This window comes from Sinohyriopsis cumingii, chromosome 6 (genome assembly GCF_028554795.1).
Source record: "Sinohyriopsis cumingii isolate HCF-2022 chromosome 6, ASM2855479v2, whole genome shotgun sequence".
Classification (NCBI taxonomy): domain Eukaryota; kingdom Metazoa; phylum Mollusca; class Bivalvia; order Unionida; family Unionidae; genus Sinohyriopsis; species Sinohyriopsis cumingii.
In genome coordinates, this window is record NC_142966.1 from 72,588,873 (window position 1) to 72,611,821 (window position 22,949).

The 22,949-nt window shown below is 34.2% G+C and overlaps 1 protein-coding gene across 1 annotated transcript in view; it reads left to right on the forward strand.

Annotated features, from left to right (window-relative positions):
* The first annotated feature begins 1,084 nt into the window (after window positions 1-1,084).
* The window catches only part of LOC149797196 (uncharacterized), a 68,236-nt gene continuing 46,371 nt past the window's right edge, over window positions 1,085-22,949 (forward strand). The window contains exons 1-5 of the mRNA XM_089961873.1: window positions 1,085-1,261; window positions 7,490-7,531; window positions 9,065-9,175; window positions 16,984-17,046; window positions 19,826-19,888. Coding sequence (XP_089817999.1) covers window positions 1,177-1,261; window positions 7,490-7,531; window positions 9,065-9,175; window positions 16,984-17,046; window positions 19,826-19,888 — 364 coding nt within the window. The 5' untranslated portion in view covers window positions 1,085-1,176. The remainder of the gene's footprint in view (window positions 1,262-7,489; window positions 7,532-9,064; window positions 9,176-16,983; window positions 17,047-19,825; window positions 19,889-22,949) is intronic.

Here is a 22,949-nt window from a genome sequence, read left to right on the forward strand (position 1 = left end):
TATCCGTTACGAATCACTGCCATCTCACCTCTGTCTGCGTGGGTTCGAGTCTCGGATTCAGCCAACGTGGATATGTGAGAAAGCTTGCCAGTAGCTTCTCGTGGGTCGGTGGTTCTTTCCGGGGGTTTTCCCGGGTTCTTCCTCCACCATTAATACTGGCCGCCATGTATAGCCTATCGTGTGCTGAAAAATGGCGTTAAAACCCTACAACAACAAGAAGTCTCCGCATGAATGGTTGGCAGGGGACCAGTCTTGAGGCGAATCTTCAAAAAGTTACATAGACTGTTCTCCTGTCATACTTAAATACAACAAGGGACGGAAACGACACCAGTGTCGGGAACCAGGCTACAAATAGCTGTTTATTCCTAAATTCATTTCTTCCATGGTTAATTAGGTGGTGCTCTAAAATTTCGTATTTTGCATAAATTGGACTTTTAAAGAAAAATAATTTCCCTGGCTTTCCTTACTGGTTATACTGTTTATTTAAAAACAAAAGGCCTTTATATCTTATGTATTGTTCAAAGAACCTCTAATTCCCTTTATTTTCGTGTATGATTGATGGGTGTATTATGGGTATCAGAGTAGTCAGCTTGGCCTTACTCCAGATGTGCATCTTTCAAAAAGCTGCTAGCTCCACTTGATCATTTTCACTTCCTGAACGTCAGATGTAAATTGTATTTAAAAAAAGAGGAACCGATAGCTTTTTATACATTTTATATAGTTGGTAATTCATTCATTGAAATTTGAGAATATGGTATAATCTAGCATAGCGAATTTCATTTTCCCTATTTTAATAGCTGCTAAAGATAGTAGACTTTAGGCTAATTCATGTTGATTTTTTTTAGCACAAGGGAGCAATTATTTTAGCTAGTAGTGTGCTTAGATCATGCACAATTTCCACAAGTACAGTATCCAAAGAAATGTCAGCCACATTACATCAAATTTGGACAAAGGTATGCCAACATTCTCTCCAGTGTACATGTGTCAAATGCAAGCAACTTAACCTTACATATATCTCTCTTTCAAATGTATATTATAACTGGTGAGCGCCCCCTTTACGACCTAACGGAAATGGCCGAGCGAATTTCCGGTAGAACATTGTCTTGATGCGGAAATTGGGAAATTACATCGATTTCGATAGTAGACTCATTTACACTTTATTTCACATAATCGGAGATGGAAAAAGCAATTTTTGTAAAATTTGCCGTTCTCATTTTCTATATAGGGTACAAGGTGCCCCAAGGATTTGCACAAGAAACAGGCAAGTGTTTACAGAGTGTCATTTAATAAGTTTACGGACATGGGACGAGAAAAGTGCAACGTGGTCTTTTTGCAAGTCCCGTGACTCGTACACATAGAATCAAGGCATTCACAAAAACTTTATTTTCGATTTAATTAGATTTTGATATATAAAGATAACTGCACTTTTCATGTCATATTACTTGAAAGATATAATTTTTGTGAATTTGTGCTCTATATTATATATTACTACGTACTAGTGTCAATGCATCATTTTGAGAATTTCTGAGAATCGCCGTGATCGGATAATGACTAAAATATGCAATGAAAAACGGATTGAGTGCGGAAATAAAATATGAAATGGAAATTTACATTTTTTTTTTTAAATAACAGCTCTTTTTGTCATTATTTGAATGTTTGCTTTAAATAATAGTGCCAATGTTACATTGATGTACTAGTAGAATTCTTTACTTAAATGTGACCGACTACTGCGCAATGGAAATAATTATATGCAAAGGAGATTTCAGAAGTTATTAATTTTATTTTAGTAGTCAATATCATGAAATATGGATAAATTTGTTTTTTGTGGTTATTTTTATATTATTAACTTAATTGAAAACTGAAAATTTAATAATAATAAAATAATGTAACCATATTTTTTTGAATGGACTGCCACAAAACAAATCCTCATGCACTACTGGAGTTTAAAACTTTGTAATTTATTAATGTATAAACTTTATTTCTAAATATTATTATTATTTCTGAATGTTTCTTAATTTGATATCCTTAAAAAGTAACATAAATTTAGTGTATTATGTTTCATATGACTGAGTGGCCTGATTTACAGTGGAAATCTACCAATGCAGTGGAATTATCTTATCTTATTATCGAGCTCCAAGGTATAATTAGAAATGTGTCTTTAAGTTAAGAAGTATAGTATGAATATGTTTATGATGCGGAGAATATTCTACCAACTGATTTGAACCATGCTTGATGACTGCTTCGTGAGTTTTTAACCGTCCCTCATGTCCGTTGCAAAAGAATCTCGTCACAGGATTAGACCCCTGTGACCTTCAGACCTTGAGTACATCGGTCTCCTGAACTATGGATCATCCATTGTGTAAATTACAAGAAATACAAATAAAATAAAACAGATCTGATTTATTTAAATATTTGCTATATTATGAGTGACCATTTCCATTTGCATATCGTGATTGCATACTTTTTCATCTACGCACATTTTAGGCAATTATTAGTGTCAGTTTTGAACATTAATTCTATTTTGTATTTTGCATCTGATATTTAAAAACTTTTAATTGTTTTCAATTAAAAATTAAAAACACAAAAATAATTTCCATTTTGCACTGTATTTTTGTTGTGTTCCATTTTGCATTCCATTCCATTTTTGCATTGCTTGTTTTAGTTACACTGCCGTCATTGTGTGTCACAACTTAATGACCTGTATGTAAACATATACTCCAAAAGTTCACTTAACTGGCTTGTTTAAAAATTGACAAATTGCTTTAGTCATAGTACAGAAAAAATCTTGCTGATTTCCCATCCAGATATATATTAAAGCGAGTGATCAAATCCCATTCATCCCCTATCCTGATCCATTTTTTTGTTGTACATTTCATTCATATTTGTGTTTAATGTCTTCCCTGATCAACTGACTCTTGCCAAAATATGTCTCATGTGTTGCCAAATCGCCTCTCATGTGTTGCCAAATCATCTCTCATATGTTGTCAAGTTCCATTGACATATGTTGCAGTTGGTTGAAATGCATTGGTAGATGAGGAAAGATGAATATGGGGTAAGTTTTTTTCGGAATCCAAGGATGAAAGCAACAGATAATTTTATTTTATTAAACTTAACCCTATTTCACCTGACTTCATCATTCCTCAGCTACCATGGAACAGCTACAGTATTGGCTTCCAAGTGTGTGAGATATTAAAATTTGGTTCATTATCCCTGGTTTTTCAAACACACTACTCAATACCATTGTTGCTTAAAGTCAGACATCACATCCAAACAACATAAATATCAGGTTGGTCATCAAACTTGTTAGGTCTCATTAAGGGTGTATTGTCTGACTTGTTTTGTTTCAGGGTTAGTTCATAGATCAGTAGTATAAAGGCAATGTATTGAACCCTGTCATCCTGTTTAATTCAGAAAAGGTGCTTTCTAGACATAGTTCCAGTTTACAAGGATTGTGGTTAACCACAAATGTGCCATGTTATGTGTGCTTTTTTTGGTCACCTCATCGTGGATAACTCAAGTGCATATAACTCTTGGAATAGGATTAAAAATGTTGGGTACAGATGGTCATACAGAAGGTAAAATTAGATCAGGGTGAACACATATGGCTTGATGAATTTTTGACAATTTAAGTACTTCTAGATAATGCCAATTTTGAGCTATAAATTAAATTACAATTGAATGTTTTAAATTGATAATTTAGGATAATGTCAGTACTGTTGAATTGTATTGGGCAGCATAAGACAAAAATCAGCTGTAGGAAATTCAACAAAGCAAGCATAGTAAATGTTTTCCCAACTTGTTGAAGCTAGCTATGCATATGACCCTTTATACGGCAAGCTGTGAAAGGGGTTCTCAACACAGAACATTATTGATGCAGTACATAGATAATGAACAGGTTAAACTAGGAAGTAGCAGATTTAAACTTACTGAATTGGAGGGGGGAATCTTATAAGGATTTTGATTTCAGTAGAGTTCAGGGTTAATTGGGAGGAAAGAGAGAGATATTTAGGAGTCTAGTAAATTGTGAAGTTTTACTCCCCCAACCCTGTATTGCTCACAAGAGGGAAGATCCTCCATTTAGAAAAAATACTGGCATCATCTCTACATATGCTTGCAAAACTAAGTCATTCAGATTAAAACTTCCCAGAGTTATAAAGCTATTTTAGTTCAAATGTTGTTACAGTATAGCACTGGGAACTAACTTGATGACCACTCATTGACTCACTGTACTCTTTGAGGCTAATAAACTCTCATTAAACTTAGACCTACTCTCCATGAGATCTCTGTGATACTAGCTCATAGGATGGGATTAGGGATGGAATGCAGACTCATATTTAAGTTTCATCTGGTTTATCAACAGTCTTAAAATCAAATGGCATACATTTCAAGACTCAAATAACAGGGGCAGCAGTTCTTTTTATAATGACTCATTGACTTAATATCAATATTATATAATTTAAATAATGGTTTATTATGATAGAATTTGATCTAAACATTTCAGAGTATTAATGTTCAAATTTTATAATAATTTATTTAGTGATAGACAAAAAAACATTGGCTAAAATTGCTAAACATTTCATATATTCATGTAAAGGGTCTCTTGTTGACTACCTTAGGTTGGGGTGGGGTGTTCCCAGTATTATCTTTAATTATTACAGAAGACCCACCCTGGCTCGTTTCTGTTAGAAATTGAAGTAGTGATAGACATGCAAAGCTCCGAGCCCCCAGTCAGCGATGCCGACAGTAAATTACTGAATATGCAAAAGGTGAAATTCAAATAAACCACAAATTTAATGCCATTCAATTACAGATAATCCTTCCTCAAATGAAATTCAATATTCAAAACCCTATCAATCGTCTTTCACTCGACCAAGTGACGGCCTATTTCATCATCTGACTTAGTGTGATAGATTTTCTTCCTGTTCTGTGTTTCTATTTCTTGACTGGTATCCAGTACACCTTCAGTCCAACAACCACGTCCTTCACCCTTCACTTCCTCCACTTCCGTTCTCTCCTTTTCTTGTCTCCCAGAGACTTGGGACCAACTGTACCATGGCATTTCCCTTCTCTGTCTCCTACAGTTCCTCTGGTCCCTAAAAGCTTCCTGTCTGAACACACACAAAGACATTAGTATTTTCCTCTGGCTATCTAGCCTCAAATAAAGCAACAATCTATCATCAGATAATCCATTACCTTCTTTGGTCATGCATTCGTGCACATCGAAATACCCATACTTTCTGGTATGGTATACACGGTATAAACTGCTTATCATGCATGTATCAAATGATTTGATCACATCGGTATATATAGATTCTCAGTCTTATTATACAGAACAATATCACATTATCAGACGCATTTCTGTACATTGCACTTCTACAAAGTGTACACAGATACCCACATATCCATGCGCTGATATATCCTTACACATTATACTCCTACAAAGTATACACAAATAGTCAAATACTCATAGTAACTAATGTTGCACACTGCAACCATTATACAAAGCTATAATTCAATTCAACATTTGCAAATCTAGAATATCTCATGAATAAATGCCTGAAGTTACTACGAATTAACCAAATAACCAATTACAATATTAATTCTTTACACAAACATTGCTCATGTCTCAAAATATGTATGTAGATCAAACACTACAAATGAATCAAACCCTACAAATGGTAATTCTACGTACTAACGATTCTAGTAATGAAGTATACATACTGCACATAATTAAAGTACAATTACCTTACTGTAATAGATTGCGACAATCGAGCAAATAAGTCACTGACCTTTCCGAAGCTCCTTTGTAATTCCCAGAATATCAATGTTTCCTGCCAATTTCGAATGATGTTGGAGTAGCTTATAACTTCCTTATGTAATTCCCGCAAGATGGTTTAGCGACTACTGATGTTTAGTTTCAAGGCACTAGATTTAACTTGCGATTCCAATGGTGGCCACGCCTTGCTCAATTCTGAGTGGATGTCGATTCACCCATGGTCTACATAATTAGCAGACATTGCCCCCTCCCCAGCAGTCTGTAAGGGTGGATTTACGACCCCCCACTTGATTTCCTTTGAGCCAACACCGGCATTTTATGCCACTTACCTGTGAATTGCCTGCCGCCGAATAAGGCACCAGTAACAAGTTTATATGGCCATGTTATATACAACTGGCTTCCTCCCATATTTTTTATGTCGGCATACACTCGCAACATTTATGAAGCGAATAATTAGCCTCAGGGTCTAGCATATACATGTTGCAATCTGGCTATTGTTCCGTACTTATAATGTGACAGTTCATATCGGTTAGCTTCAAAGAGAGCCGTGAGAAAAACTTAGTTGTTATAACAACAATGACTGACAATGTAAGTACAAAGCCTTGACAAACACTCAGTGGCTTCACAATCAAACAGCCTTACTGTTGAGAGCTATGCGATTAATAACATTAATTTAGAAACAAGACAATAATAAGTCTGTATTTACTGTCCATTACAGTATTCTAAATAATTTAACAATCAGTTTAAAGTACATTTGAACCTGTTTTTTTAAGACCATGTTTTCTGTCAAAACAAAATCATGGTCTTTCAAGACAGGTGTTCTCTAATGACAGATCATAACGCTGGTCATTAAATCTGTGCAATAAGAATATGGTATCAAGATAGGTACGCTCTTCTCATTGTTTACTGTCACAGAATGCATCTGTCTGCAGAATATAATAAAAACATGTTTTAAAATTATTCTAGTGTAATCTATCAATATCCAGGTAAGATTTAGAAGAAGCCACATAAAAAAAAAATTTTTTCTTGTTGGAATTTAGAGTATTGCTAAAGATTTTTGTAATGATACAAGAGATGGTTGTTTTGCAAACATGGGCTAACTTGTATTGTTTTCATTTTATTTATGTAAATGATGCTATCTTCATACAAAGGCAGTTACGATATGTATAGTGATATAAAGATGCTTTAAATAACCAGCTCTGATGCACATCTGCCATAAAAACTTACAGGTGTTCTTAAAATACAACAGACATTTACACATATAAAATGGCTGGTGATACCCAGCTCTGATGTGCACCTGTCATCCAATATAACAAGTGTTATTAAAATAAGACAGATATTTACAGATATAATATGGCTGGCGATACGACGGGTCTTATAAGACAGACATTTACAAATCTTTATCTTTAACAAGTCTCAACAAAATTTGACCAATTTTGACAAAAAGCATCCTGGCACTGAGACCTTTGAGTATCGAACATGATGCTGATATGGAATCGAATATGGGCAGGATGATAAAAATAGAGCAAAACTGGAAATGATGTTTTCGTATGCAGTAAATGAAATGGGAGGAAATTTCTAGAGAAAGTCTGCTTCTGACCCAGATTTCATGCCCAACCGATCTTGCTCTTGGCTTTTAGGTTTATGTGAATCGGGATGGCAATCTCATGTCTTGTTGCTTAAAATTATACATTGTGATACTTTACTTTACAGGTGCTACAAAACCAATGCTGACATCCACAACTCCAACACCAGGTCAGTAAAACCAAGACAGCAAAGCCGAGTTTTAAAATTTAGACCAAGAAGCCTAATATTCTGTTTACATATTTACATTTATTATCTTTTAAGATTTACAAGATAAAATATGTACCTTACCATTGTATGTATGTATGTATGTATGTATGTATAGGATATGTTGTAGTATGTATATATGCATGTCTGTATGTATGCATTCATGTATGTATGTATGTATGTTGTTAAGTGTTTAGGCTCTTTTAAACAATAACAAAAATAAAGTGAAAAAAACAAGCTTTGTAAAAGTTAACAAATAATTTATTTTCCTAGAAAAACAAGGTAAAAATGAGAAAAAGAACATAAGGTTTTAAGAATCAGATCCAACCAAAATCCAAGAATAATCCAAGAATTAAAAAAAAAGAAGTCCTAGTAATAAAAAGTCCTAATGAAACTGAGTTTGAATCCTGAAGAAATCCAAAATGGAAGGCGATGACTTATGCTGTGGTCAGTGTAGTATTGGTGTGCCAACATTTCTTTGTTGAACTACAGAAAATAATAGTTTGTTGTTTGAATTCTGTAAATTTCGATAACTGTCTTTGACCAAGAATTAATTTATAGGACAAGTATTTACAGGGAAAAATGATCTCTTTGAATCCAAATAATTTGAAGAAAAATTAAACTCCATCTGGTCACAACAAAAAACACATGAACATCTCCAGGGTTAAGTCAAGAATACAATTATTTCTCAATACATCAATATTAAATCTGGCTACTGCACAAAACATATGCCAGGAAAACATATGCCCGGATGAGGGTCAACCTTCTGGTAAAACCAGAGTTTCGAAATAATTGCGACATGTTATTTGTCATGTACTTCAAGTACCTTCTCGATTTCACTCTATAAATCTACTCTAAGAAAGAATTAAATTTTTTTTTTAAGTTGTTTACTTTATCTCGTGAATCAAGGTCAGAAACCAGGTCAGCATTAGATACAAAGTTCTTTTATTAGTGTTTATGAAAAACTGAACTGAATTTCTGGAAAATGTCAAATCCAGTAAATAAAATTACATTACAGTAGCATGTAATGGAATAAAAAAAATTTAAACTAACAAACAAACATTTAAATTAAATTAAATATAAATTAAATATACATAACATTGTATGTATGTGTGTGTGTATGTATGTATGTATGTATGTATGTATCCTAAATTATTGCACGATGAGCTGGGGCACCCATATAATTATTTTTGGGGGTGGGGCAATCATGTAGTGGGCCACTATTAAATGTTATGGATATGGCCAAAACATGTTGTTTAAAGTTGAAATCAGGGGTGGGGGAGGAGGAGGGGTGGCAAGTGCTCCCCCTTAATCCTGTGTATGGATGCCATGATGATGAGTAGTCTTAATTCAACAACACTTAAATACAGAGCAGCCATTACCTAGGCTACAAGCAATAATGGTTGCATCCACTTCTCATGGTTTGCAAGGTTTTATAATTTCCGTCAAAATGTTCATGATTTATTTTATTCCTCTAAAACTTTTATTCGCTTACAGGGAATGTAAGTTGCAAAGCTTTCAACACGACAGATGGCTGTTGTGATACAAATTTGAATGGATCTTGCATCTTCCTGAACTGTACTGACAAATTTAATAAATCCCATGAAGGTGAGTCAGAATTATGAAGTATTGCGAAATGTTTGTCTTTATCATTGAGCATACAAAATGACTGATGGATTATTCATAGGGTCAGACAATTTCAAAAACCGATGGCAGCCCAGATTTGTGAGACGGTGTTTCATCAGTAATCTATTGTATATGCCTATCTCGTGATGAGCTTTTTATGTTATGGTGTTGTCGGTTTGTTCATCCATCTGTCTGTCTGTTAGCATTTGCTTGTCCAGTCAATAATTTTGCAAACCTTGGAGAAAGTTTGATGTAATTTTACTTACGTGTACATCGAGTGAGGTCCTAGCTCACAGATCAAGGTAAGATAGCTTATGACCTACTGCTTCCTTGACAAAAGTTGCAGCCCCAGCACTAAAACTTGCAGTCCCAATAACGATACTTTTTTCTTTTGTCCATTGCAGTAATTTTGAACATTATGCATAAATTTGTGTGCCACCAATATACGTCAGATTGCTAATACTCATTCCTTGTGAAATTTTTAATTATGATAAATAAATTAATAATGAAAGTAATTGATAACCATGATAAGGGACCCCACCCCCAAAACATGTTTACTATTGCCTTGGTTTTAAAATTAGGTTAGGTTAAAAAGATGTTTAAATTTATGTATATTTTTACTGAGGTGGGTGGGTGCTATAGTCGACAGTGAAAAATGAGGACGGGAGGCCGACCGGATAAAACAAAACCATTTTTTTGTGTGCCTAATTGTAATTATTTATATATATTGTTACAGCAATAACATTTCTTCATGTCTTTACCTTATCATTCTTTAATGTTGTCAGAAACTAGAAGGAATAAAGATGATGATTGCACTATATTGTGTAAATTCATTTATGTAGTTGGTTTAATTCCATTTCAAATTTTCCAAGACACTGACAGAAGAAACAAGTGACAATAATCCATCTATTCTTTTTATATGCTTTAGCAAATGTGCCCACTGCAGGTTAAGACCAGAATGTTAGGTTCTGAACCCTCATCAGTTTCATTACGGTTTCTTGTTTTAAACAAGTGGTTCTCAAATACGCAAGTCTTGACCCAAATCAGAGTTGTGAAGACATTCTGTCAGGTCATGGAGGGTTGCCAGAATTTTTTTTATGTTTGCAAAATGGGGTCATGAGACTTAACAAAAATTATTTTTTAAGTTCGCTGCCAAAAAAGGTTGGGAATCATTGTTTTAAACAATGTGATGTGATTAAGTTGAACTTTCGAAGTTCAGCATTCTTTGGGTTTTCATTGCTTTGTTCCTTCAACTGCCATTAGTATTGTTCAATAGCTTTCTTGTTGTTTGGCCTATGATAGTAGTATGCTATTCCATGACTCATTCCACATATCAAAGTTTTCTACTAATTTCTGTGAGAATTGTGTTCCTTTCCAGTCAGAATTATGAATATGATGATCACTTGAAAAGGAAAATACAAAAACAGCTGATTTTAAGACAATGTATAATGATTAACATGGGATTTTATATTCTTCCAGCATCTAAAATAAATCCAGAATCATGATTTATTTAAATACGGTATCAGACCTGCCAACTCTGACAATTTTGCAGTAAGTTTTATGAAATTTGCCCGTAAAATACAGACTTACTGTATACAAGCAAAAACTACGTGAAAATGATCATTGCCAAAAAATCCGGAAAGTTTGTTCATCCTTGTTTGATTTAGAACCGGGTTTCATATTAGAAATAGTGAAATTGGTCAGGGAACCAGACTAACTTTACAGCAGCACATCAGACACTTTAAACTGCAGTTATTTGTATATGCCAACCATCTGCATGATCAAACTGTTGATCATAGAATTTTTTTTAAATGGCATCCAGCAAGCGATGCATGTTTAAGACAAAAGGGGAAATAAGCCTCTTGAAAAGTGTTAATAACACAAAAAAATAAAAAGGAATATTCAGATTCTTGTGAATATAAGCTGGAAGGGACACAGTTATGTTTATTGGCCATCATGTGCCAATTTGAGTATGACTGATGTCGGTAAATATGATTGCCGTCGTCATGTGGAATGGAAAAAAGAATTTCCATGAGTTACATCAAGTTGAGAGATAGCAATAAGCCATTGAGCTCCATAGGGTGGGGTACTAAATTTTGTGCAACTGTACTAGTGGTAAATAAAGTCTAGGCGTACTTTACAAACTTTTCAGTTGAACATAATGTTTATCACATAATGTTTATCGTCGCTGCACATTATGAATACAGAACTTAATTATGCTTTCCAGCTTTACAATAACAGTTTATGGTATTTTGTTAAACCTTTCTGAAAACTGGTCAAACTTATGGAAATAAAATCAACTGCCTTACTGAGACGGACTCGTCAGGGTTGGCATGTCTGTGGTATACGATAAAATGCAAGTGTTAAAAAAACTTGTAACTTTCAAGTATGAGAAATGGCAGCTACGTTTGGTCACACAGCTTCCTTCAGTGAAAAATAATAACACAGTTATAACGATCAGACTTTACTGTTAAATTTTTCCATACATAATAGATGTGTACCAAAAATGTAAAATGGTTAAAATTGCTGTTAAACATATCATACACTACATTGCTTCACAGGTAGGCCTATGTGTATGGAGTTGAACAGCTAACAGGTGTTCTATTTATAGCGCACTGCACTGGGTAACTTTGCTCTGTGAGGTAAAGGGTTAAAGCTGTGTTGAGTAATGCTTTATCAAAAATATGTCAGTGCATGTTATTAGTCTTTGGATCATAATGATAATTAGTCAGTGACATTTAAAACATGTTTACATTTTCTTATCCAGCTTGTGTAAAGATGGTCACTATGTGCTTGCATGTCATATTGTGTTAATATAAATGCAAAGAATTGTAATTGCTTTATTTCAATACAAAGGATTATCAAAATGCAAATAGCATGAATGGCTTTGACATTCATAAATGTTTAAAGACAGTTATATATAAAACATCATTGGTTGTATATCTTAAAAATAACATTGGCAGGTTGTCTTTATGAAAGGCACTTTATTTGGTTTGATGCAGTGTAACCTTCACTGTGGTCATGTGCTACAACATGCCCCTACCTGCTTCTTATAACCCCAGTTCAGACCTGTGTCTGGAAACTACATATCCAGGTTCAGAACTGTATGTCTCGGATTTATCATTTTATCAAACATTTTAACGTGAATAAAAGTGTACGTAAAACTACTGAAATGTTGTGCTCTGTGACATTTTGTGCACAATTTCTAAGGTCTAAGATGTATTTAAGGTATTTGGTTTGTTAGAGTTGTTATGTATATTTAATTTGTATTGTGTGTTGTCCTTTGTCCATGATTATATGCTGTGTATATTTAATTTGTATTATGTAATTGACCTTAGTCCATAATTGAGGGTAGGAGCTGGTACTACCTGACTAATGTTTTGTTATTTTGTTAACAATATTACATAGCTAATATTTGTCTGTGGGTTTAGATTATGTATTAAGATTATTATTATTATTATTATTATTATTATTATTTGTAGGTAAACATATTTACTTTACTTTGAATTTAGAACATTGATATTCTGCTTGGAAAAACATAGTCTGCCTGACCTCTATCTGAATAGTAACATCCATTAAGGTGAGGGGCCCCGAGTGGCCGAGTGGTCTAAAGTGCTCACCATTACGGATCACTGCCATCTCACCTCTGTCTGCGTGGGTTCGAGTCCAAGGCTCGGCTAGCGTGGGTACGTGGGAAAGCCTGCCAGTAGCTTCTTGTGGGTTGGTGGTTCTTCCCTGGGTTTTCCAGGGTTCTTCCTCCACCACTTATACTGGCTGCCATGTATAGCCTATCCTGTGCTGAAAAATGGTGTTAAACCCTAGAACAACAACAACAACAACCATTAAGGTGACAGTTTGGTTAATGTGACATAGGTCAGGTGGAGATGTATATAAAGTTTTTTACTTCAGAATTGCCTAGTCTCAACATCAATCTTAGTGGAATCAGTTTTGTGTTCAGTTGAGAAGATTTAATTTATTTATTGAAAAGATTAATTGGAAGTACAGAGTACTCGTTGATTGAGGACTAAATCACTATTTTGGGATTATTATGACTTCATTCAAGGACATATTATATTGTTGTGATCCACAAGATAGTTGGCACATTAGCATATTCAAGACTGCTGACACATACACATAATCAGAATTGGAATTCACTCAGAATACCACTGGGATTCTTTTGGAATACTCAAGACCTTTGTACTTTTGATAGCTCTTTTAGAACTATGTGGGATATTATTTACAATACTTTTAGTTCATTTTAAATTTTCACTTTGTATTCTTGGGAAATACATTATTTATTGAAATTTAATAATTTGTTGCTTCTTGCTCTTTTATGTTGCTTAGTTTAAGACCATAGGGTCATAACAGAGTACAGTTACTGAGTCCAGATTATTAAAAAGGCTGACCATTGATGTGTTCAAACTGAATTGCCTGACATCCGGAACTAGTTCAGTCTTTTCAGTGGGAAGGTACCTTACAGTAAGAATTAATCCTGGGCAAGTGCAGTTGTTAAAAAACATAAAGGAAATTGGAAATCTCTTTTTATAAAAGTAAAACCTTTATTCAGAACTTAAAAAGAATGCTCATTTATTTATGCCTTTTTCTGAGGACAAATAGTGAATTTACAAAGGATAATATTTAATGTATCTTTCAAGTCTAAATGACACAGGTCACATTGACTGGTTACTGAGTTTTTCTTTCTGAGCAGATGTGTTGTCCAGTATTAATTGGAGAGCCAAGCAGAAGCTGGAGCATCATGTTGTACATTTGACCATACTGCGTGTGGTTATTTTAGTTGTCTTGTTGGACAGCTGTCTTGTGTCAAAGTTACACAGTTGATCTTTTAAAACCTTATGTGTTGGGTGCTCGCTGTTTTTAAAAGATGATGACAAGAGTCAAGATTACCTGTTCTAGCTATGATATGTTTGTGTTGACAGACATTTTAGACTGGTCAGTGAATTAGGCAGGGAAATAATATTCCTGTCTGATTTGAAGAACATCAGAGGATAACAACAATTAGATGTCCACAAATTGTAAAGTTAAATTTAATTAACTGATTGAAGACAAACACATGAGCTGTGATTGGAAGTACAAGAAAGAATGCCAAAATATACATGGCCACAAGTTGTGAAATGAAATTTGATAGAAAATTAAATGATTAAAGACAAACATGTGAGCAGTGATTGAAAGAACATCAAAGGACAACAAAATATTTTTGTGTTCACAGATGCTTGTACATATGTTCCAGAGCTGAAACTTTGATTTTCAGAATCACTTAATTTTCTTTAGTGTCAAGCCAGATTTATTAGATCTTGTATATATTGTACATAACAGCTAAAAGACCTCATGGCAGATTAGTTCTGTAACTTATGATGGTAAAGTGAAATGTGAAATTTGATAGAAAATTAAGTGATTAACTACAAATATGTGAGAATATTTGAAATAGTTTATTTGTTAACTATTTGAAAACAGATACATTCTGTATAATACATTGACTCTGACCAGTCCATTTTAGCTGATACTTAGCTATGTCGCAGGCAATTCTGGCCACTCAGCTTGACCTGTATGGGGGGAGTAAGTATTGAATGTACATTAAAATGATATCATTTTTTTTACGTGTTCTTATTAACTTTTATTACACTGGTTTTATTTTGCAATCTTCTTTTAATAAAATTTTCCAGTAACAAGTCGGATTTTGTCCTGGAGTGTTCTCTGAGTGTGAAATTTGTTGTATCAATGATGCTCGATCAAATCTGTCAACAGTAGCCACCTATTTAAAACCAAACTGGGTTTGTACACAGGTGAATGTAGTATTCAGTGAACCTTTTAAACTTAGTTTTTGAATAAATACCATGTACAAAATACAGTCATCATCATTATTATTATTATTATTATTATTACTACAGTAAAACCTGTTATGAGAGACTGCCCCTTCTGCCAACAAAAAACAGTCTCTCAAGACAGGTGGTCTCTCATAACAGGTTTGTACAAAAAGACCAGTGTCCTAGGTCCAGTTTCAGAACAATTTAAAGAAACTTAACTACAATCACTGTATGTATATTCTGTTTTATATTAATAGTTCTTGCTCAGATATTGTATGTATTCATCTGAAAACAAAATTATATAGCAATAAAGATATACTTCTATCATTAAACATCAAATCACATTTACATTTGAAGATAATATGTACATGTTTTAACATGAAATCATTTCTGATTTACTCCTTTTCCTTTATAAATTTGTTTTACCCATTAAACCGCTATTGTGTGAGTGATCTGCTCTTTTTCACTTCTTTCAGTTACAGTAGTTATTTCTTCCAACGTTAAAATTTGTCTTGTTTTAGTTGGCGGTTCTTCCATTGTTATTAAGGTACTAGGTGTTAACATTATTAATGCTCAGTTGTAATATTGACTGTAAAGACGATTTTGACTAGGCTTTGGGAAAATATGATAAATCTGTCATGTGCATTGCATAGCTAACAATTATTGAAATAAAAAGAAACCAGATATAGACTTATTTACTCAGAGACAAATGTCAACGGCTTAATTCAAAAAAGACATACAGCGATTAACTCTATAAACAAAGTGTGCAACCTGGTCTCACCAACTTGAATAGATGACAGCTTGGTGACTGGAATATAATCAATAAGATCTGGGGGGGGGGGGAAAAACATGACAAGCCTTTAACACTATCAGTTGAATCCCTCAAATGATTCTCACTTGCTGGTTTAATATACAAAAGGCCTTATTCACCCCCAGGCAGTAAAGATTAACTCTAAGGACAAACAACATACATGCCCACTACATTAATTTGGGCACTACAGTGGCAGATTTGTGACGTGTATATTAGCCTGGTTTGTGGACTATACAATCTGTCACTATATGCAAACCTGGTAGCCAGAATATTTTTGTTGTTGTGCTTTTCATGTTTGTTTTTAATCAGAACAATCTTTGCTATTGAAGTGACCATTATTACAAATGATTACAGAAAGGTAAGTGGTGTCTGTCTGTTCTCGCAATACGGACAGTTCTTCATAGAGTTGGATATGGCTAGGAACCAGGATAAGTGCTGGAATACTCTACATGTACTTTTTGTCTGGTTTACAATAGAAAATATGAAACACTAAAAGCATACATGTAAAATTTCAAATACAGGTAGCCAGCATCTCTTATTTTTTTTGTAGAACGTACAAGCAGTATTTTCGATTAAGTAAAGGTCGCTGAAGTTTATCCCCATTTTTGCAATTGCAGTCATTCATAGCAGTGTCAAAATGCATATTTTGTTATGACATCTTGTTTGCTGGTCGCGTTCAGCAGGTGGTTGCTCATTACAGAACATTTATTCTATAAAATCAATCTGTGGATTACGATTACGGTCAGAAATGACAGGTGGTCACTCATGGCAGAGGTTGTTCAGTTTTTAATGTATTATTATTTTTATTATTATTATTATTATTATTTTATCAATATATTTAGTATGCTTAAAGCAGTGAGAACTTTTGTTTTTTAAAGAAACACCTGAATGTGGACTGCAGAAAGCAGGTGACGGTTATATACAGATTTTTATGTAAGAAATTTGAAGGGTTATAAAGCCATAATTCCACTATGTAAAGGTTTCTATTTATAAAGGTTGGTTTGACTGTATATTACATACTAAAAAGGAAATTAGTTAGGATAAGTAACTTGTCTTAGTCGCTGGTTTCTGGACAAAATGGTGAACAATTTTGTTAACCCAGGTTTTACTGCATAATTTATTGTATTTGATTTTGTTCAATAATTTCTTTGTTGCAGAATGTCATCAGAATAACTTCAATGCTTCAGAAGTTTGCAAGGAATCTTTAGCTGGCAATACATGTAAGTGTCTTGAGAAGATTGTTTCTTATTGTATACACGAATGAATAGGGAGCCTGTGGTTCCATCAGTAGATCCATCACTAATAGTACAAAAACTGACTAGAGGAAATGATACATACATGCCAACCCAACGAGAGATGTGTGTCATAACTGCTATTATAAGTGGCAAAAAAAGTGTAATTTGAGTATACAAAGTGTAATCTATATATTACATGCCAGAATTTCAGCACATATGAAAAAGATACATTTTTACAACTAACCTAGTTCTGCAGCTGGTCAAAATTCTTGGAACAAAAGGCAAAATCCATATGGAATAGAACCAGAATACAAACACAAAATATAGTAAAAAAATACTTATATCCAGCACTCACTTCAACTAGTCTACATGTGTAACTTTTGCTGAGTGTTCATGAACTGGAATTCTGCTATGATCATGGTCAGGTGCTCGGAGTGATGTATTACATTTCTCATATTCTTCTTTTAAAGGGGTGTTGATTTGTCACTTTTTCTGATCTGACATGTTTTGAAGTTTGAAAAGATCCATCCACTCTAACATTTCCATCACATAACATCCAAAACTCACACCATAAAGCATTTCACTTAACATCTGGTGCCATTTTCTTTAAAAACATAGACTGGTTCACTAAGTGATCAGTAAAATGAATATGTTAGGAAAAGATCATATTAGAAGAAACCAGTCTGTTTTCTTTGAAATGGGTCATATATAGTTGCTATAAATAGCAAATAAGGAAAATACTTGTTTAAGAATATTCTCAATTTATATGAGTGGAATTAAAGAGATAATAATAAAACTACAAAAGGAATTTGTATTGATTTATTTTTTTATTTTTTTTTAATGTAGCAAAAAAGCGTAATCTATATGCAGTCTCACGAAAAATGTAATTTGGTGAAAAAAGTGTAATGATTGGTATATATGATATGATGTGGTCCTATTCTGACCCTACGAATATTGACAGTAGCCCTGATAAATTTCTGACTATATTTGTCTGTCAGGTAGGTACAGTGTACTGCCTATTTCCAAACCTTGTCCAACTCTTACTCACATAATTTCACATAATATATGGGTGTCCATGTTTCATACTCACATATATTAGGTTTCTTGTCTGTTTTTTTGTGTGGGGGAAGCAGGAGAGAGACATTATCAAGAAGTCTCCACATTTTTCAAAATGTGAAACCTCATAACAAAAAGTCAGTCACCTACATGCTTCATGCTCTTATATGATTAACAAAGTAAGCACCCAGATGACAATTTATGATGAGTGCCCAGACGAAAATGATAATATGGATTAAATGGTGTATGCATGATCTTTGTTTTGTTTTAACTTCATTTCACTTTCAATTTTTGCCATGTTTGACATGTTTATAATTAAAAGAAAGATTTATACAATCTTATAACATGGGATAAATATATTTTTAATATCTACAATTCAAAATAGCAGGCCCGATGGACTTCCCAGCTTTAGGAAGATGGTGGTCCTTCAGTTCATCGTCAGATCTAGGTCCATAATGCTTCCTGAATAATTATGCCACAGCTTGATGGCATTGCTTTGGCTGTAATCACTGATTTCGTGTGAGATAAGGAGCACCGTAATTTCCAACTGGCCAGTACTAGCCTGATACCTGGTGTGATTAACAACAAACTGTTTCCTTTTGCTACTGCATGTACTTACACACACTCTGAAAATTAAAAGAATTTTATTCTCTCACAAGATAACTGTTATTACTAGTGGAGCATAATTTTTACAAATAATTTAGATTAGTTCTGGTAAATACTTGTTCAGGCCTGGAGTATTTTCTGCAGTATTACATTTATCCTGTAATTTAGATTGATTATTAATCTACACCCCACCCCCCTTCAACGTGCATATCCCTGAATGCAGACCTTGAGTGATGTTTTTATATTTGGCTTGAATTAACAAAAACTGCATTCAGAACAAGTTACATATAGATACGCTCTTCTCCATCTGCCTGCAGAATATAATAAAAACGTGTTTTAGAATTATTCTAGTGTAATCTATCAATATCCAGGTAAGATTTAGAAGCCACATAAAAAAGTATTCATTTCTCTTTCTTGTTGGAATGTAGAGTATTGCTAAAGATTTTTGTAATGATACAAGAGATGGTCGTTTTGCAAACATGGGCTAACTTGTATTGTTTTCATTTTATTTATGTAAATGATGCTATCCTCATACAAAGGCAGTTTCGATATGTATAGTGATATAAAGATGCTTTAAATAACCAGCTCTGATGCACATCTGCCATATAAACTTACAGGTGTTCTTAAAATACAACAGACATTTACACATATAAAATGGCTGGTGATACCCAGCTCTGATGTGCAATTGTCATCCAATATGACAGGTGTTATTAAAATAAGACAGATATTTACAGATATAATATGGCTGGCGATGCGACGGGTCTTTCAAGACAGACATTTACAAATCTTTATCTTTAACAAGTCTCAACAAAATTTGACCAGTTTTGACAAAAAGCATCCTGGCACTGAGACCTTTGAGTGTCAAACATGATGCTGATATGGAATCAAATATGGGCAGGATAATAAAAATAGAGCAAAACTGAAAATGTTTGTTCTCGTATGCAGTAAATAAAATGGGAGGAAATTTCTAGAGAAAGTCTGCTTCTGACCCAGATTTCATGGCCAACCGATCTTGCTCTTGGCTTTTAGGTTTATGCAAATCGGGATGGCAATCTCATGTCTTGTTGCTTAAAATTATACATTGTGATACTTTACTTTACAGGTGCTAATACAACAATGCTGACATCCACATCTCCAACGTCAACACCCAAAACTCCAACACCAGGTCAGTAAAACCAAGACAGCAAAGCCGAGTTTTAAAATTTAGACCAAGAAGCTTAATATTCTGTTTGAAGAACCGGAGAAGGCTTAAGGCAGGCATGTAGAACCAACAGCATGTGGGCAACATACAGCCAGTCAGCTGGTTTTATCAAGTTATATTTACACCATACATTTAAAAATTGCTCTCTAGCCCGCTCGCTGGTGGAAGTACATGTCTGAGTTAAGGACGTCTGGTTTGTAGATTCAAGCTTTATCATGCAGCTTGAAAGAGAAGTTCCTTACCCAAACTTTGCAAATGGCTTGCACTTGAAGTAGTAATGAAACCTAGAGATTCTGGATTCTGGAGTTCAGAGCAGGCAGTCGTTGTAAGTCGCCAGAGATACTGCAAGTACAACATGCAAAATAAATTTACTGTTTTGTCTCATTCTGATCTCAGCTTGAGATCATGGCTGTTTGTAGCTGTTATGGTGTATTAATAGAATGATTAAAATGGTCTGTACATGTATTATTTATTGGTACTAGGCAACAATATGAGCCCATCTTGTCAGATAGTTCAGTACATGTGTGTGAGAGAGAGAAAGAAATGAAACAATGTTAGTACTGTATGTACTGGCTTATAAGTCGATTCAACTATAAGTCAACCCTACTGCCTTTAAATGGTACAGAAAGCCAATTTATCTTTGACCCTCCTGGGGTGTATGTTTTAATGTTACAGAAAGGCAGTTTCTCTTTGACCCTCCTATAGGTTGGGGTGTATGTTTTAATGGTACAAAAAGGCAATTTCTCTTTGACCCTCCTATAGGTTGGGGTGTATGTTTTGATGGTACATAAAGGCAGTTTCTCTTTGACCCTCCTATAGGTTGGGGTGTATGTTTTAATGTTACAGAAAGGCAGTTTCTCTTTGACCCTCCTCTAGGTTGGGGTGTATGTTTTAATGGTACAAAAAGGCAATTTCTCTTTGACCCTCCTATAGGTTGGGGTGTATGTTTTGATGGTACATAAAGGCAGTTTCTCTTTGGACCCTCCTTTAGGCAGGTGTGTATGTTTTAATGGTACAGAAACGCAATTTTTCTTTGACCCTCCTATAGATTGGAGTGTATGTTTTGATGGTACATAAAGGCAGTTTCTCTTTGACCCTCCTATAGGTTGGGGTGTATGTTTTAATGTTACAGAAAGGCAGTTTCTCTTTGACCCTCCTATTGGTTGGGGTGTATGTTTTAATGGTACAAAAAGGCAATTTCTCTTTGACCCTCCTGTAGGTTGGGGTGTATGTTTTGATGGTACATAAAGGCAGTTTCTCTTTGACCCTCCTATAGGTTGGGGTGTATGTTTTAATGTTACAGAAAGGCAATTTCTCTTTGACCCTTCTATAGGCTGGGGTGTATGAAAACTTGGGGAAATATCAGTTGGGAATTTAAAAAATTATAAAACTTCTAGAAACAGAAAAACAACTGCAAACTTTTATTGCATCAGATACATTGTCTATAGCAAAACACAGAATTAATACAAATACTGGTTGTTAGGACTTGCATGAAAATGGAAGCAATATACCTACAGGGAAACAGCCAAGATAAACAATGTTGATGGACACTTCATTTTGCATTGGATAGTATATTATTTAAAGTCCAAATAACTGTTGATACAAGTATTGTGTGGTGAATACCATATATGCATTGTGAATAGTGGATTAAAACCATAAAAATAATGAATTCACAGTACTTCTGTGTACTGCAAACATCTCAAGTTTCCAACATTATCCCTGGATTTATTGAATTTTTTTCTGTGTCACGGTTATATGATGACCCCTACTTTGCATGAATTAAATTTTCAGCATAAAAGGTTGACTTATAAGCGAGTATAAAAGGTATGTAAGATCATGTTTTCAGAACAATTCTTATCTGTAGCTTTTGAAGAGAGAGAAAGGTCTGATGATGGTACCTCATGTACAAGAGCACTGCCATATTCCATTATTAATTAAGCACAATGTACCAGTCTACAGTAAGTTGGTAAGTTGTATGGTAAGAAAGAACAGCAAAAAAAGTAGAAAATGGCCAATTTTTAAAACCTGTCAGGAGGAAAACTACAAACCAATTTGGCAGTGCCACAAAGTACAGCTCACCAACATCGGAAAAGTACACAGATACACTGAGTTAACACCTTTTAATAAAGAATTTGATACCCATAGTCACAAGAACCACATGGCCATGCAGTGTTGTATACATGCTAATCAAATATGCCTTGAGTTAATTCCAGTTGACACCAGACTGAGTGCAAGATTTGACAGACAAGATCAAAATAGCGAGGCTACCAATAGGAAAATGAGGCTACCAATAGGAAAATGAGGCCATCAATAGGAAAATGATAATATGTCTATGTGCTATGAAGGCATTTGACCAAACATTAATAGAAATTGTAATGACATCATTTGTTCTTCGTACTCACTAAGATAACAACAGAGGGGTGGGTGTATTGTGGAATATATTCTCAATTAAGTGACAATGGGATGAGCAAACATTACATGGCTTCAGTGCACAGACTTTACTTTTTTGGTGCTTGTAACATTGACAGACTTGGTTAAAAATAATCATTGGCCATATTGATTAAGGACTGACTTAATGAAGACATCTCGGACTAAAAATAGTACAATCACTTGAAAGATATAACAGATAAATGAATGAAATTCATTGAGACAATGACTTTTGTATTTCTGACAAGGTTTTCTGTAGTTTTAGTTTTGTATTGTTATAATGAAATGTGACTTCACTTTGACATACTAAGATGTTATTTTTTAAGGATTTAAAAACATAAATGGCTTCCAAACTCATTTTAAAATGCATATGATGCTTTGTTACAGTGATTGACATAATAAAAAAACACAATTTTATTCAAGAATTATGTGCTGTAATGAACAACATTATTTATTCTGACAATGATATGCACTGGGTGCTAAATATTTTGGCTAATTCTATTTCTTGTGTCTTTTGCCATAATTTTGTTTAATCATATCCATTTCTGAGTTGCACTTCCCATTTACTCCTCATTTGTTGAATTTATTTCACAGTTAT